Source organism: Crocodylus porosus, unplaced genomic scaffold, assembly GCF_001723895.1.
Source record: "Crocodylus porosus isolate Cpor-Errol unplaced genomic scaffold, CroPor_comp1, whole genome shotgun sequence".
NCBI lineage: Eukaryota > Metazoa > Chordata > Crocodylia > Crocodylidae > Crocodylus > Crocodylus porosus.
In genome coordinates, this window is record NW_017728947.1 from 77,673,825 (window position 1) to 77,691,177 (window position 17,353).

At 45.9% G+C, this 17,353-nt stretch overlaps 1 protein-coding gene across 3 annotated transcripts in view; it reads right to left on the bottom strand.

Moving 5' to 3' along the window:
• SPTLC2 (serine palmitoyltransferase long chain base subunit 2) overlaps nt 1–17,353 on the bottom strand; it is a 117,899-nt gene that overhangs the window by 81,485 nt on the left and 19,061 nt on the right. For 2 of the 3 annotated variants that reach the window (XM_019552201.1, XM_019552200.1), the window contains exons 3-5: nt 4,853–5,007; nt 3,311–3,459; nt 2,883–3,007 (exon numbers count right to left, since the gene is read on the bottom strand). In XM_019552201.1, the coding sequence (XP_019407746.1) occupies nt 2,883–3,007; nt 3,311–3,459; nt 4,853–5,007 (429 nt within the window). Of the gene's footprint in view, nt 1–16; nt 156–2,882; nt 3,008–3,310; nt 3,460–4,433; nt 4,449–4,852; nt 5,008–17,353 lie in introns of those variants that run through there. The other variant, XR_002104066.1, reaches the window with a different exon arrangement.

Genomic DNA, 17,353 nt, shown 5'->3' on the forward strand with positions numbered 1-17,353 from the left:
CCGCGGCTGCTGGCACCAGACTTGCCCTCCAATGGATCCTCGTTAAAGGATTTAAAGTGTACTCATTCCAATTACAGGGCCTCGAAAGAGTCCTGTATTGTTATTTTTCGTCACTACCTCCCCGGGTCGGGAGTGGGTAATTTGCGCGCCTGCTGCTGGGAGCAAAAAGAGGGTGCAAGGTAGCATAGGGCCCTTACAGGACAGGCAGGGGGACTTAGCGATGGATAGCAGGGACAAGGCAGAGCTCTTCAATGAGTTTTTTGCCTCTGTCTTCTTAAATAGGAATCTAGGTGAACCCTCATTATGCATCACAGACACCAACAAGGGGAACATCAGCCAACCAACAGTCAGTGCCAACATGGTAAAAGGACACTTGGAGGGACTGGACGTGTTCAGATCACCAGGACTAGAGGGACTCTACCCACAGGTAATGAAGGAATTAGCGAGTGTCATAGCTGAACCACTAGCAAGGATATATGAGCACTCATGGTGCTTGGGTCAGGTCTCTGAGGATTGGAAGAGGGCCAATGCCATCCCAATTTTTAAGAAGAAGGGGAGAAAGGAGGATCTGTGGAACTACAGACTGGTCAGCCTTACCTCTATCTCAGGGAAAATCCTTGAAAAAAAGTTATCAAGGAACACATCTGTGGGAGCCCGCTATGTGATATGGAGGGGTAATCAACATGGGTTTATAGCAGGCAGGTCCTGCCTGACTAACCTAGTTACTTTTTACGACAAGGCCACCAAATGTTTAGATGCAGGAGTCAAGCTGGATGTTATCTGTCTGGACTTCAAGAAGGCCTTTGACAAGGTATCCCATATCATCCTTATTAATAAACTGAGGAGATTTGCCTTAGATAATTATACGGTAGAACGGGTAGCAAACTGGCTCAGGGGTTGCACTCAGAGGGTGATGGTGAATGGGTCAGTGTCAACCTGGAAAGATGCGTGCAGTGGAGTCCCTCAGGGCTCAGTTTGGGGCCGGTGCTCTTCAACATCTTCATCAGCGATCTGGACGAGGGGATGGGAAGCACCCTGTCCAAATTTGCACATGACACAAAAATATGAGGTGAAGCTAACACCCTGGAGAGAAGGAATCAAATCCAGGCTGACCTCGACAGGTTGGGGAAGTGGGCAGACAGCAACAGGATGCAATTCAATAAGGATAAGTGCAAGGTACTGCACCTAGGGACAAAAAACTGCCATCATACCTATCGGCTGGGGGGCGAACTTCTCAGCACCACTGAGGCAGAAAGAGATCTTGGAGTCACTGTTGACGCCAGGATGAACACGAGTTGTCAATGTGATGAAGTAGTTGGCAAAGCCAATCGCATCTTGTTGTGCATCTGTAGGTGCTTCACAAACAGGTCCAGGGAGGTGATTCTCCCTGTCTAAGAGGCACTGGTCAGGCCGCAGCTGGAGTAGTGTCCCGTTCTGGACGCCACAGTTCCAGCAGGATGAGGACAACCTGGAGAGGGTCCAAAGAAGAGCCACTCATCTGACTGGAGGCCTGCAGGGAAGGCCTTATGAGGAAAGGTTAAGGACCTTAATCTCCTCAACCTCTCCAAGAGAATGCTGGGAGGGGACCTTGTGGTGGTGTACAAATTCAAACGGGAAAGCAACAAAGTAGGTGATGATCTGTTTACCAGGGCACCCCCTGGATAAGCAAGGAACAATGGCCATAAGCTATTGGACAGTAGGTTTAGACTGGACATTAGAAAAAAGTTCTTCACACTCAGGGTTGCCAGAATATGAAATGGGCTTCCAAGGGAGGTGGTGCATGCCCTATCCGTGGAGGTCTTCAAGAGGAGACTGGACAGGCACCTGGCTGGGATCACATGATCCCAGGTTTGAGTGACCATCTTCTTGCTTGACAGAGGCAGGGGGCCGGACTAGATGGCCCACTGGGGTCCCTTCCAACCCTAGACTATAAATCTATCATTTCTAATGATTAAAAACAAGAGTACCCAGACTTTTCAGACAGGGATAGTTTGCAACATGCTTAGCTTACAGTGGGAAGCTGAATTAAGAGTGAGCTGGCTGGCTGTTCAATGAGGCTTTTACTTCAAAAGTATGTCACTTCTCTAGTTAGCTGGTGCTCAGCATTGCTCCTGTGCAGTTGACTGAATAAACAGTGCCCTTGGAAATAAAATCTGCATCAAATGGCTGGCACATCTCTGCAGTCAAGCAACTGTTTGTGTGGTTCTATATAAAACTTAGTTTGTACATCCTCATTTTCGCAGGGTGTTAAGGACCTACGCTTGCTTAGAATCCAGGTTTTACTGTACTGTGATCTAATGATGACAGACTCTCAAGCTGAGTTCACATGGTCTTGTTGTGACAGGTGGCAGACCTATTTTCTAGCCTGTCCAGATAATTCTTACCTGCACCATTTGATGACAAAAAAAAAGTCTAGTTCTTTTAACGGTTTAGTCTAACAAAAGGAAAACCTCAAGCTTTTTAGCCACCTCCACTGACATGTTTAAAACCATACAGGAATGACTGCCTACATTCATTCAATTTTATGCCAGGAATAATCACTTGCCTCTCAAGATATTAGAGCAACCCTTGGCTGGATATCTTGAAAAATAAAGCCACCTTTTTTATCCAGCAGGGGGCTGAGGAAACTATGTCCCAGCAAGCCATGCTCGCTTTCACTCACTCTCTCAACATGAGCTACTCTTGATCATTAAGAAGTCCCAGCACAAAGTGTCACCAAAAGACTCCTGGATTGAGATGGGAGTACAGCATACCAGAATCTGTAGTTTCTACAAAGAAAATCTGCAACAGCTACTACTAAAATATGTGAGTCCTTATAAATTATACATCAGAAGGAACTCCTTACTAGAAATGCCAGCATCATCTATATACACAAGCCATACCTTGCCAACCAAAGCAGGAATGTTCATAGAGTTCGTTGCAAACCCCATCCCATATGCCATCGCAGATTCCACCCCTAGGAACCTGGCCACTAATTTTTCCAGGTCCTCATGCTTGTCCAGGTTTCCTGCATATAAAAAACAGCAAGAGGCCAAAATGTAAAGAACACATACCATGAATTGGTGCTGACAGATGGTTTTCAATTAGATTGTCTTCTCTGGTCAGATCCATTACAGGAACAGATTTCAGAAAAGCTAGGACCTCAGAACATACATAAAACTAAGCATCAGAGAGACCATTATCTTCACTCTTAATTATTTCCTTAATATTTAGCCTGGAGTGGGAAAGCTGGAGCCCAGCAGTACTTTAGAGACTAGATCAGATTAGAGACTGACATACACTTTAGAAACACCCACTCCACCAAACTTACCCATCTCCTGCCTAGTGCTGCACACCCCAGCTCCATATCGTGACAGAACTTTAGCTGCTGCTTCTTGGCAAATTCCAGCGTTCTGTGCAAATCCAAGGTAGTTGTAGGAACCCATGTTAATAACGTCTTTTATCACTCTCCCCGTGTACCTGTATTTTAATACCACCACATGTTAACACACTGGCAACTGCAAAAGCAATGTCTACACAAGAATGCACTAGCTATTAATCAGCCTTATAGGAGGTGTACTGAAGTAGCAAAGACCAACAGTCAGTGGTCTAGTTCAAAACTGAAATATTCAGCTGACGATCCACTGCTGTGGCCCTGGATTCAAGACACGGGTACTAAACCTGTTAGACTTAGATGCTTAAAAGTACACAGCCACAAAGATAAGAGGTTCCAGTAGATGTCTATTTAAATAGGGTTTCAAATTTTGAAGTTGAAGGCTTTTCAGAATGTTAACCGTCTCTTCCCCCTCCCCCCCACCTTTTCTTGCCTCCCCCCTCTGGTTTCAATGTCTTTTAATTTGTGAACCAAATTCTTTACATCAGTTAGTTTGATACTCCCTCAAGCAGGATATCCGCCAAGTACAAAAAGGAAATGCATTTGGCACTGATACACTGCTGCCTGTGACACAGGAGATTATGGAAAAGCTTTTTTGGGTGGAGTGGGGAAGAGTTGCTGAATATTACACTCTTGAAAGCCCAGTACTGGAACTGCCATTTTACTGAGCAATTGACACCACCTTTGTGTATAAAACATTTAAGGAACCTCAGGTCATTGATTTGTTTCAAACCTTGTTATTCCATTTCTGGTTTCTATCCCATATATCTGCAAACTGCATTCCTAACCCAGACCTCTCCTATTAAACTCAGCCTTAAAAACAGTAATATGGTAAATGTGTGTGATGTGCATTTGACCATCAGACTCTTAAGCACTCTTAATCCAGTGGTCCTCAAGCTCATTAGACTCAAGGCCGCTTTGAAAATGTTACTTCCTAACTTTCACTCCTTTTTGGCTATGGAAAAATAGAGCAATTCTGCTGAAAAAGACTGACACACCACACAAGTCAGAATGTTTTTGACCCTATGGATTCCTATTCAAAATCTGTTTAATCTTAAACCCTTGGCTGTGCTAATATTGAACAGCACCCGTAACAAACAAAATAATATTTTGGCACTCCAGAATGCTACAGCACCTTGGTTGAGATTCACTGTTCTAATCCATCTTGGAACAGTCATCAGAAGAGAGACAAAACAGAACATTTCCTGCACAGAACAGTTCACCATGCACCGAAATACCAGCCTTTACTGATGGCTTCCTATCATATGGCCCCTTCCAGACAAAACTATTTAACGTATTTGCTGTTTATTAGTCATACGTAGAGCTATGGCATAGAAATCATGATCTTACTTAACAGGCTTTTTCCTCTCAAATGCAGAGGATTACTTTAAAACACAAAAGACAGTTCTCATAACCCTTGATTTGCTCTTCCACATTCTCCACTCAACGTTGTTGGGAATCTTTCCAGTTTTGACTTACATGAATGTCCAGTTATAGTCATGGGAAACTCTCTCCATCATGTCCACCTTGGCCCCTGGCACACTACAGATTGGTCGGTTCCAGCTGTCTCGAATGCGCATATAGAGGTTCCTCGTGTAGAAGTTTTCAAAGTCCTGATACAGAGGGACAAAGTCCTGCAACACACACACATCAAGGGCATTAAACACAAGAGAAAAGTATCACATGTCTAGTTTACTGTGATAAAGAGGGAAATGATTTTCCACATCAGTTTAGGATGCATTTTGTTGTGCATACAACAACAATACAGACGTGAGATACTAAATAACGCTTTGCACCTACAGGACCGCAAAGCATAACACATAGTAAGTTATCCTTATCCCTGTATTACTCATTGGAAACTCAAGCCAATGACCCACCCACGTCTACACAACAGCAGCATCAGGAACATAAGGAATTGGGAAATGAATTCTAGTACAATACTATCTGTTAGCCCCATGCTCCAACACCTGCAACTTAGTACAATCTCATTTATGCAACACTACAAGGATGAAATGAGACTTTTTTTTTAAATTTTTATTTACGTATTTATTTTTTACACCTTGGAGAAACAGTATGGGATTGCCGCTAACTCTACAAACTAGGACGTTAGTGACCTTAACAAGTTACTTCACATCAGCCCCTTAATTCACAGCAACCAAATTGGGATGGGATAAGATTTGTTATGTAAACTAAGATACCAAGTTCATTATTGAAGAGTAGGAGGCAATCGTCAAAGTTCTGGGCGCAGGGCTGGCAGGATAACAGCAATAAGCAGACATCCCTTCCTTCCCCCCAGCTCTCCACCCCCACCTCCTTACAGGTACAAAGATACCATTTTACAGTCTCTGATGACAGAAGCAAAATATTAAATGTAGCAGCATTAGCATTACTGTGGAAACTAATGGTTGAATTTTCCAAATTTCTCTGTTCAGAATCCCAATGGTAAACGTGAATTATGAGAGCGGACTCCTTTCTAATGGTTTGTGTTATCGCTTAAGTCCCAAAGTTTTATTCGCATGAATGTTTCCTGAACTCTAGCTTCCCTTCCAATGTGTTTCAGGAAAATAAAAAGTGGGTCTTGAACCGACAGCAGGCAAGAATATCAAGCTGATTGTGACCAGAAATAGCATCTGAGCACATGGGGAAGACATTTCACTTGGTCTACTTGAAATACTTAGAAGTCATAACATGTCTTTACTACCAATCAGTTAAAAGGAAGTTTCTTGACATGCAGAAGAGCAGCAAGTCTATAAAGAATGTACTAATTACCCAATATTGTTGCAAGAAAAAAAACTTAAATACCACAGTATCTGCAGAGGGGAGATATTTGAATTTATGGTTAAAGACAGACAATATGAATGTTTTATATTAGCTAGTATGGGTGTTTTTTTGTTTTTGCTTTAAGGTCAGGAGGCAAGACTGCCTGGATGACTGAGGAGTGGTATGTCTGACCTTAGATCTGCGATTCTCAACTGAACACTGTGCACGAGATACATTTACTGTATGCATGTGTCCATTAACACAAGTTACTACATATGGCTTTCTTGCCCTTCATACAATGAATTACTAGTTTCTCTCTGAAGTTTACAGCAGCAGGAAAAGCTGGATTTGTAAGTTTTAATATTATTTCTATAAACAAAAAAGTAATTTTTCTAGAAATGTCTTCTACTTTTCTCTGTCTTAAGAATATGTAGTCTTGGCCCCTCTGTTTTTTCTGGAGGTCTGGAAAGTTGAATGGGAAGTTCTAACGTCAGATAAGGGGCAGTTAAGAAAGGGCAACTTTCCTCCCAACCATGCATCATTTAAGAAGCATAAGAACTAGTCACCTTCAGTGCTGCACCAATAAAGATTTTTTTGGCTGATACCAATGGCTGATTGTTAACCAACCATATCAGCCAATACCAGTCTGATAGCCAGCACACAGCCTTGCAGCTCAGAGAACAGCGTCTGGCCAGCAAGTCTGTGGGGCAGGAAAGGGGTGTGGGTGGGATCCGATCAAGGCCCCCATGGTGAGACAGGGAATGAGGCTGGGGCAGAGGCAGGCACTGTTCAGCTGGGGTAGAGGTGTGCAGGACAGAGCCATGAGTGGCTCCCGCTGCTGTGTGCTCTTATGAGAGAGGCACGGGGGGCACATGCCCCCCAGATTTGTACGTGGAACAAGGGCGAGCTGTCCACTGCAGGCTCAGGTCCAGGGGCTCTGCCAACCTCTTCCTAATGGGGAGGCTGGGCCAGAGCTGTGCTCGGGGCAGGCAGCAGTGGTGCTGGGAAGGGGGCTACAGGGTAGGTTACAGCCACCCTAAAATTCACAGGGGCTCCCCCCACTCCCCTATAGCACCCTGCCCAGTGCTACTGTTGCCCACAGCCCCAGTCCAGGCCCCCACCAGGAAGAGGCTGGTGTAACCCCTGGCCCTAAGCCCACAGCTTTCCCTTGCCTGGCCTACAAGTCTGGGGGGGTACACGCCCTGCATGCTTCCCCCAGGGATGCATGCACAGTGGGGAGATGCCCCGCACCCTGACGAGCCACCAGTGGCGCTCTCCTGTGCCCTGCCCCACCCCAACTGGGCAGCACCTTCCTCTCCGTGGGGGCCTCTATTGCCACCCCCCCATGCCCCTTTCCCCCTATAGACTTACTGACTAGATGTTGCTCTCCAAGCTGCTGGGCTGCATTCCTGGCCATGTGCACACTGCAGTTGTGTGCATGCATGTGGCATTTATTGGTAACATTATCAGCCTCACCAGCCAAAAAACCCCGATTGACAATAACATCAATTTTCCTTTCAACAGTGCCAATCCAATACAGACCAATATATTGGTGCACCTCTAGTTACCTTGTACTTTCTTTGAATGAGGTTTTGCAGTAGGATCCTACCATTCTCCCAAACAATCTTTCAGTAAAGAAGCTACGTGGACAGTAGACAAGTGTCTAAGAACAAGTATTTTCAAGAGCTTCATTCTTTGTACTATAAATCAAGTACCTCCTGCAAGGATCAGACATGAACCAAGTTTGCTTAGCACAAAATATGTGGAAAGTCATTCCCAGTATTCAATTCTCAGCTCTTAAACTCCATCCCTTTTAAGGTCAGCCAGGGGCAGAGCTCAGATAGCTTTCAGTAGTACTGTAAGACCTTCCTATTTTGGGCAAGTACTTGGCAAACAAAGCTAAGCTGGGATTTTTTTATTTTTAGGAATTTCTCTTATATTGATGCTCTAGTTTTGGGATTGGCAACCTAAGACCCATGGGTTGAACCCAGCCCATGGAGCCACTGGATCCAGTGGGATTTCAGTGATGGCAGCAGCTTTCCCCATTCTGTGGTAATGAGAACAAGAGCCGCCAGTTCCTAACACCCACCTGCCTCTGATCTGAGCTGGGTCATTCCAGCCTATAGTCTGAAAGGTCACTAACTGCTACTCTAGTTCACTTTTAGGTTTTCTATTCATATAACTGATGCCTTAGTCCTTCTGCCAAAACCTAAGATCTGAGAGCTTTTAAAGGAAGGGCTCTGTTTTGAGACAACACAGTAATGTGGCCAAAAAACATCAAGCACACACAACTTAGTCTCAACAAAAATCATGAAATTACAGATAAACTGACTTAAAAGTTAGCAACATACAAGTAAAAAAGTTGGGTGTGGTCCAATTTCTTTCTGGAATGTCATACTCAATGCCTACAACTCCAACCTACAAGTAGAAGCACAGCCTTTTAAAAAAACTTTAAAGAAAGCAGACACAACATACAACACAACAGTGTTCAAAAGCAGAGTCCATTAAAGGACCCCAATTCTAGTCCAGAAAGAAAAAGGTTCACTAATAGCGAGGAAAAAATGAAAATCTCTTTAAAACTAGGAAGCAACTTAGCAGAAGAAAGAATGAATAAAAAAAATTGAGTCATGCAGAGATTAACGCACCTTAACAGACATCTGAATGTTTCATGAATAAAGAGAATCCAAAAGAACTTAGTCTGCCACTTCAATTTTTTTCTTTTGGCTATAACATTATTAGGACAGTACCACTGTACATAGCTTTCACTGATCTGATAAAGACCTTTGATACAGTCAAAGGATAGGGCCTCATTATTCTGAAGAAACTGGGTTGCAACTGCAAACTTGAACATCATTCACTCATTACATCAAGTATAAAGGCAACTGTGGTGTATGAAAACCAAGGATCAAATGCCTCTGACATCAACAACGGGAGGGCAGGGGAAAACAGGGGTGCGTCTTGGGCCCTGTGCTTTTAACATGTACTTTTCATTCTTGTTTCTTTATGCATTCAAGGGCTGCAATGATGGCATTTATCTTCAACCCAAACCTGATGGAAACTTGTTCAACTTTGCAATGTTTAGAGCAAAAGCCAAGGTGAAAGAACTAGGTCTGAGAGATTTCCTATTTGTGGACAACATGGCCTCAGTTGCCCACAGTGAATCTTCCCTGTAAAAATCCCTTAGGCAGATTTTCTGAATCATGCAAGAGCTTTTGGATGGCAATTAGTCTCAAGAAGACTGATCACGTACCAGCACCTGACATCACTCTAGAGGATAAGTCGTTTGGTATCAGTGACAGTTTTGCTGTTTGGGTTCTACTATCAGCAGCATCACAGATCGGAGTACCAGGGGGGCCGTGATGCCCCCTGGAGGCTCCACAACCATGCTCCACCCCTAGGATCCCTTCCAGTCTCACCTGCCACACCCTAATAGGGAGGCTGCCCAAGTGCCTTTGCATGGCCTAGTTCTGCTGAACCCCCACCAGCCTGTTTGCACCCAGGCCCCTTGCTGGGCCTCACTGCTACCCAAGCTCCTCATTGGGCCTCACTTCATAACTGGGCCCTCGGATAGCTTCTCAAGCCTTAAGGTTTAATGGTGTGACTCCCTACACCATAACCCATGTCTCGAAGGTGGCATCCTTACAAATGTTCTACCAATTGCTGATGTAGTCCATTACTAGGCCTTCCCAACCCCTTAACTTCCATCAGCCCCACTCCATGCCTCAGATCCCTTGGTCTCTTTGCATAGCCCCATCCTGGGCTGCCAGACTCCCCTGTCTCTCTCTTGGCTTCGCTCAGGTTGCCAGACACCTCTGCCTTCTTCTGGCCTTTCTCTGGGCTCTCAGACTGCTCGGTCTCGCACAACCAGTCACTGCGCTACCAGACCCCTTAGTCTCTCTCCCAGCCCCTCTCTAGTCTATCAGCTACTTTCTTGGTCCCTTGTCCTGGACCCTGTTAGTTCTTCACTTTCCCAGTTGCTCTCTAGGCCCTTGGACCTGTCCAGTCCTGCACTCTACTCTCCAAGCCCCTCACTGGACCTCTTGACCCACACGGTCCCTTCTTCCCTGGCCCCTCACTAGGCTGCTGGAACCCCACCAAGTGCTATTCTGTTGGGGTGTGCTCCCCTAGCCTTCCCCCTCCACAGGGTAACCCACAGGGCAGTGGGAGCTAAGGCAAGAATGGGGTGCCAGAAGGCCTTTCCCTGGAGTGGCCCATGCATGGCATTCCCAGTAGGATGTGGTTTCAGGTTTTATCCAGGACTGGTCTTCAGGCCTATCTGATTTTTCTCATCCCTCTCTGGGCTCCCCTTAAATGTCCAACATCCCCCCTGGGCAGCTAACCCCTAAGCCCCCAGCCCTGGCTCCCTCTCTTCTCTGAGCCCTCCATCTCTGGCCCCAGCTCACTCTCATACCCACCAGCCATTTTCATCCCAGGCTGCACGTCCCTTAACCCCTTCCTCTCTCGGCTGTGGCCACACAAGAACTTTTGGCCTCTCCTAGGTGCTGGCTCCTAGAGAACTCCAGACTCCCCTGGCTCTGGTAGTCCCCGCTATGGTCTACTTCATCCTTTGACTGCTCCTGGGCCCTGGCCCCAACACAAGCCAGTTGAGACTCCCAGGTTCAGTCCTCCAGCTGTCAGCCCCCCTCACTGCTGTGGGTCCACCCTCTTGGGCCCCTCCAAAGATCACTCTCTCTTCGCTCTCGCAGGCCTGGGGCCCTCCATAGGTATTCCTACACAGCCCCTCCCTTCTCTGGGCACAGCTGGACGCCTCAATAGGCCCCTGTACTCTGCCCTGCTCTCAGGGTTCACCCAGACCCTCCACCAGGTCTCTCAAGCACTCAGCTCTTCTCTCCGGGCTCTCCTTGCCCCTCAATAGGCCCAAAGTCTCTCAGCTCCCTTTCATAGATTTCATAGACATTAGGGCTGGAAGGGACCTCGGGAGATCATCGAGTCCAGCCCCCTGCCCAAAGGGCAGGAAGTCAGCTGGGGTCATAAGATCCCAGCAAGATAAGCATCCAATTTACTCCTGAAGGTGTTCAATGTAGGTGCTTGAACCACCTCCGCTGGCAGACTGTTCCAGACCTTGGGGGCTCGGACAGTAAAGAAATTCTTCCTTATGTCCAGCCTGAAACGGTCTTGCAGGAGCTTCTGACCGTTCGACCTAGTCATCCCTTGCGGCGCTCTGGTGAACAGACGTTCCCCCAGATCCTGGTGGTCACCCCGATAAACTTATAGGTGGCCATCAGATCACCCCTTCTCAGGGTTCTGGATCCCACACTGCGTCCACAGGAGCCTCTTCCATCACCTTAGTCCCTACCCAAACCTTCATAAGTCATTCTCCTCACTGGCACTCAAAAGCAGCAGCTTTCCTGCTGGTGATGATTCTACACAAGCTCCCAAGATGTTATTTCCAGCCCAGCTCTCAGGGTCTGGGCTTATCCCATCTAAACCCAGCCCTCCTCCAATCAGGCAACTCCCTTGGTCAATCCTAGCCACACCTGCCAGCCCTCTGGGTCAGTAGACTCTGGCAGGTGGGGATCAGGGCTAATTGCAGTGACTCAACAGGCTGCCTGACCTCTTAAAGTGGCAGGAACATCCAGCACCCTGCCAGAAGCAGGTAACTTGACTTCAGACTGAATTGATTAACAGAATTGGAAGCTAAGAATTTCAGGCTATTAAAGAAATGTGAATGGAACAGCAGCAATCTATCAGATAAGGTAAAGATACAAATCTACAAGACTTGTGTGCTGTCATTCCTGCTTTATGGTTCAGGAACATGGACTGCATACACAACACATATTATAGAAGCTGATCATTCTCTTGATGAGATGTCTGTGTAATATTCTGAAAATAAAGTGGGAAGACAGAATACCAAACAGAGATACTAGCGTGCAGGACTTTTGCACTTAGAAACCACTGTCAAGAAGAAAAGGTTGCAATGGATCAGTCATGTCAGGAGAATGGGAAAAGACCATATCCCCAAAAATATTTTGTATAGTAAGATTCGAGACTGTTCTAGAAACTAGGGTTGCCCTCTATGATACTGGCATAATGTATGCAAAAATAATATAAAGTCATGCAACGTTAATGCAGAAAACTGGGAAAAGCAAGTAAAATCCTGTTCAATCTGGAGGGAACATCTGGCATTGGGTATAGCTCAACATGAAGCAGTTTCGATCCAGAGGATGGAAGCAAGGTGAGAAAGAATGCCACTCCCACAAAAGAAATGTGTATTGGAGTGCTGGGGTGGGGAGGTCACGCTCAACTGCAAATATAAATATCACTTCTATATGGCCTCCCAGAAATACCAGAGCATTAGCAGCAATGTTTAAGCGTAGATGTATGTTTTTAAGAGGGGTCTCATTGGCATTTCAAGTGGAGATGCACAAATCATCAATCTGAAGACCATCTCAAAAAAATCAGCAGTTGGCAACTTTTCAGGGCTTCAGGCTAAATAGAACAACACACCTTGTTCTGACCTAGCTGCTGTCATTGCAGCCTTTTCTCCTGCTGTCACTCCTCCTGTACCTCCGAGGTCCCATACCCTGCACCTACACACGACTGGTATGGGCACAGCTCCCTGCTATCCAGCCCTAGTGTAGGCACAGGGGAAGCCCCTCTACTGCTGGAATGCCACCAAAAAACCCTTGGCTCCACAGGCTGAAGCCAGTGGCTGCATGGGCCATATGTTGCCAAGTGAAGTGACATAACCAAGACAAGGGTGTTTTATTACAAGAGCTCTTGAGTGAAAGATGAAACAAAACTCCACAACATATCTGAAATGTCAGCACCCTGAAGGGACCTCCACTCGTTCAATTTAAGATGAATGTTGCAAATAGTGACAATGAAGTGCAAACTGACTCAGCAAGTTGCAATAGGCTTTCAAGGACTTTGACTAGGAGTGGCAGTTTGAAGTCGTCATGTGAAATCTTTACTACAGAAGGTGCGTTCTGGGTGATACAGAGTCCAATCTTGGACCAATCAGCTAGTGGTACAGGTGAGGCTGGACTTTGAAACTCAAGCTGACAAACAGCAGACTGATACTGAGAACATCCCAGGCAGCACACTGGAAAGAGTAACTGTAGACCACCAAGGGCTGAGATTGGAGTAAAAATTATAGCTTCATCACACAGTTGCTGCTACCTCCGAGGGGCGTTTGGAAAACACTCAACGCTGTTGAAATCAAATAGCAGCATATGATGTGGACAGAACCGTCACTCAGAAATAAGCATCCTGTTCAGCAAGAACTGCAAACCAATTCATAAAAACTAGAAAAGGTATTATTGTTAGAAGGGTAACATTTGAAACTTGTTGCAGCATTTGAGTAATATGGGACGTCAGCCTCTCTTCTGAGGAATAACGAAGAAGTGAGAATACAATCTATTACCCAAGAATCACATCAATAAATGAGACTTGCACCTCGAACAAAAGGAATCCTTGCAAAGTATCAGACTGAGAAGGAACAGTACAAAAGTTGGTACACTGGCTACAATTGTATTTACCTTTTATAATTAATTTGTAAATCATATTTAATCTTTGTGTTTTAATCTAGGTCTTAAACCAACTGTAACAGCAGCCCATGCATCTACAAAAAAGCAGAGAGAAGTACCTGTACGGCTCCTCAGTCATTAGTATATGGACTTCTACCTAAGGCAAAATTTAAGAAATCTGGCTTGACAATGAGTGTATTATTATCCCTGCTTTACCTACAAGTACTCCTCTTCGGCACTGGTGTTCTCTTTGCTGATACTGCTATTCTGAAGAAAGAAATAAGGGTTAAGTTGCTTCCGCTTCGTGTATGTGATATAAGAGGTGTGGTGATCTGAGTGGTGCTTGATCTCTCCCCTCATAAGCTTCCTGAAGTGCCTCATATCTTCCTGAGGATTAAAAATATTGTTGCCATCAGAAGGCAAGACCTGGACCAAGTCTCATCTTTTCTGAGGTTCCTGCCATCTACAATCAAGATGTTCAGGGAAAGCTTAGTGCTGTAGCCTCAGAAGCACAAAACACCTTCTATGAGGTCTTGACAGCTAACTGGCTTTTTGAGGCTCGACACAGTTAATCTTTAACAGTGGTTTTCAACCTGTGATCCATGGACCTGTGGGGGTCCGCAGACTATGTCCAAGGGGTTCACAGAAGATGACTATAAAAATCAATAAAAAGCATGCGAATACCCACACTTAAAATTCAAGTGGGTCCACACCTCCATTTCAAATTTCCAAAGGAGTCCATACCTCCATTTCAAATGTTTTTTAAGGGTCCTCAAATGAAAAAAGGTTGAAAACCCACTGATCTTTTAGATCTCAAAAGCAGTCAGTCACACACTTACATGGTGAATGCACTAGGGGAAGTCAGTTGGCCAGAGCTTGATAAGTTTTTATCTGTATCAGAAGAATGGTGTCTCCTTTCCTACAGGGTCTATTTCTGTGGATTTCTTTACCCATGGTACGGATTCTAGTATACCAGATTACTTGGATTGTGTGAGCAAGTATAATAGCTAAAAAACCCCCTAGGAATGGGGTCAGTTTTCAGACTCCGTTGGGAAAAACCCGATTTGTATGATTTGTTCTCTTAGAGGTCACTGAGATCAAGGTGCTGGATCTGTTACATAAATTCTTAACTGATTCAAGGGTATCTTTCTTAAAAGTCACCGCCAAGTGTCCTCAAGAGACCTGGACTACAAGGTGGCTCTCAAAGTCCTGAAACATGCTAAGACGTAAAATGTGTTCTGGTCAGACAGAACATCCGTAACAGCTGCTGTGATTCCTCATGAAGAAGTTTGTTCCTTCATCTGTAGAAAAGGAACTGAGCTAGAAACTGCTAAGGGTTCCATCCTGATAAATAATGCAACAACTACATCCTATATAAATAAAGGCATGCACTACCATAATGGCATAAACGCAATACCCCTCAGAAGCTAAAAGATCTATGTGAAGAGGAACTCCTCCTCCCTTTCTTTCAGGAATCAGCAGTTGTATTTTTTAAGTTCTGGATCTAAGATTTGGATCCATGCTTCGGGGATCCAGACCCATCAGAAGCTACACCCAGTTGTCAGAGCCACTGAAGCTACATCTCTTATGAAGCCCAGAAAGATTCAAGAATCTTGAAACTGACCAGCCTGAAGAGTCTCCCTGTCACACAATGTATATGAGATAGCCACATCTTCATGAGAGACGCTTCAACCAATGCTGAGCTTATTTGGTGCCGGACAGTCACCAGGGGAGGGTAAGAGGCAATCCAAGAATCTTTTAGATCTAGACCAAACCAGTACTCAGGCATCTCTTTGCTTTTAAGTAAACTATACCACTTACACAAAAAATCTGCCCCAAAACAGCATAAGAAAGGTGAGGCAAATACCAAGGGCAAAGCAAGACACAGGCTTGCTATACTTTCACTAGATAGACGATGCTGTGGGAATGGTAGTGCCCACTTGAACACTTCCAAAGCTTTCCAGAACGGGAGGGGAACACAGCTCCAAGAAATGCTCCTCTCTAGAACAAACCAAAATGCCTGTATCTCCAGCTTTCAGAACCAAGAATAGGAATGTGTCAAACATTCAAACACGGAAGAGCAATATTCAACCCTACCAGTAAACAACATTTTCTAGATTCAGCTACACAGTTACTAGGAAGATTAGCTCCAGGCATAAAAGGTCAGCTGCTTAAGTACTACTCCACATTAGAAAGGATCACTCTTCCTTCAGAATTCCCCATAGCTTAAGTGCCCTAGAACAAGTTAATTGTCTTAAGAGGATGTGTTTCATGAGAACACTTATCCGGGAAACATCAGTTGGCTATATTTTGAAGGAAACAAAAAAGATCACAGACTTCTTCCAGGAAATCAGAACTAACACAATCTGTCTCACTTCCTCCTTTCATGAGCCCCCTGCCCACACCACACATATACAGGTCTGTGAATACTGGGTTTGTCTAGAGTGTCACCAATTCCTTCCCTTGCACCCAAACCCTACCCTGCACACTGGGTGTGATGAAAGAAACAGCTGAACAAGATTTAATCCAGAAAAGTTCTGACAAGACTAAAATGTTGAGTTTTGCTAGTAGGCTCTCACACTCTTAGAAGGCTTCTGCCACCAAATACTGCCCTGCAGACCAATGTTTAATCTTCCATAATAGGGGCATCAAAACTCATCTGGCCCAACTTGCTAGGTGAGTGGCATGGGGACAGTTCAGGGGCCAGATCAGGCTCACAGACCCCATCCTCTCCCTTCCTCCAGCATACTGGATATGGCGCCTGCTCCAACCAAGCTGGAACCCACGCTGCATGCAGCACGGGTCCTGGAGCAGCTGGAATGGGTACTGTGTGGTGCAGTCCACTCTACAGACATGTTAGTGCAGATCCCAGGCCGGCCAGAGTTGGAGCCCTAGACAGCACAAATTCTGGACTGGCTGGAGCAGGTGAAATGTGCACCACAGTCCTGGAGCTGCCAGGGAGGGTACTGTAAGACACAGAGGTGCACCGACGTATCGGTGCCATATTGGATCAGCACCAAACAGAAAATTAGCATTATCGGCTATTAGTTTTTTTGGCCAGTGTAGCCAATCATGCCATTGATGAAGATAGTACACCTTCTGGCTGAGGCCCCCAGACACCACATGCAAGCATGCAGTGGCACACATGCACATGGCCAGGAATGCAGTCAGGCGGTGTGGAGAGCAGCACCCTGCAGGTAAGCCTGTGGAGGGTCAGGAGTGTGGGGGAGCGGCAGACTGAGGCCCCCCTGGCAAGGGAGGGAGCGGGGCAGGGAGCAAGATGGAACTGCGGGAGGCTTGTCCAGTGGTGAGGAGGGGTTGGCTCCTCACCACTATGTGCGCAGCCCCAAGGAAAGCATGGGGGCGCGTGTCCCCCTCCCAGATTTGTGCATGGGGTGAATGTGGGCTGCCCGCTGTGGTCTCGGGGCTCTCCGCTCTGCTGACTTTGCCTTGGGGGCTCCACGTTGCCTACATGTCCCCTGATCCCCCAGCAGTGGTGGGGGAGGCAAGTTGTGCTCCCACTGCCAGGTAGACAGGGTACACACAGCAATGCAGGACCCCTGGGGCAAAGGCAGCAGAGTGCAGAGCCCCGAGCCTACAGCCTGCATCCACTCTCACCCCGCTCAGCTCCACTCCAGTTAAAAGCATTCCAGCACTTAAAAATGGTGGTGGCAGTGCTTGAACTAGAGCTCATTTGATGACCTCTAGTTCAAGTGCTCCTACCGCTATC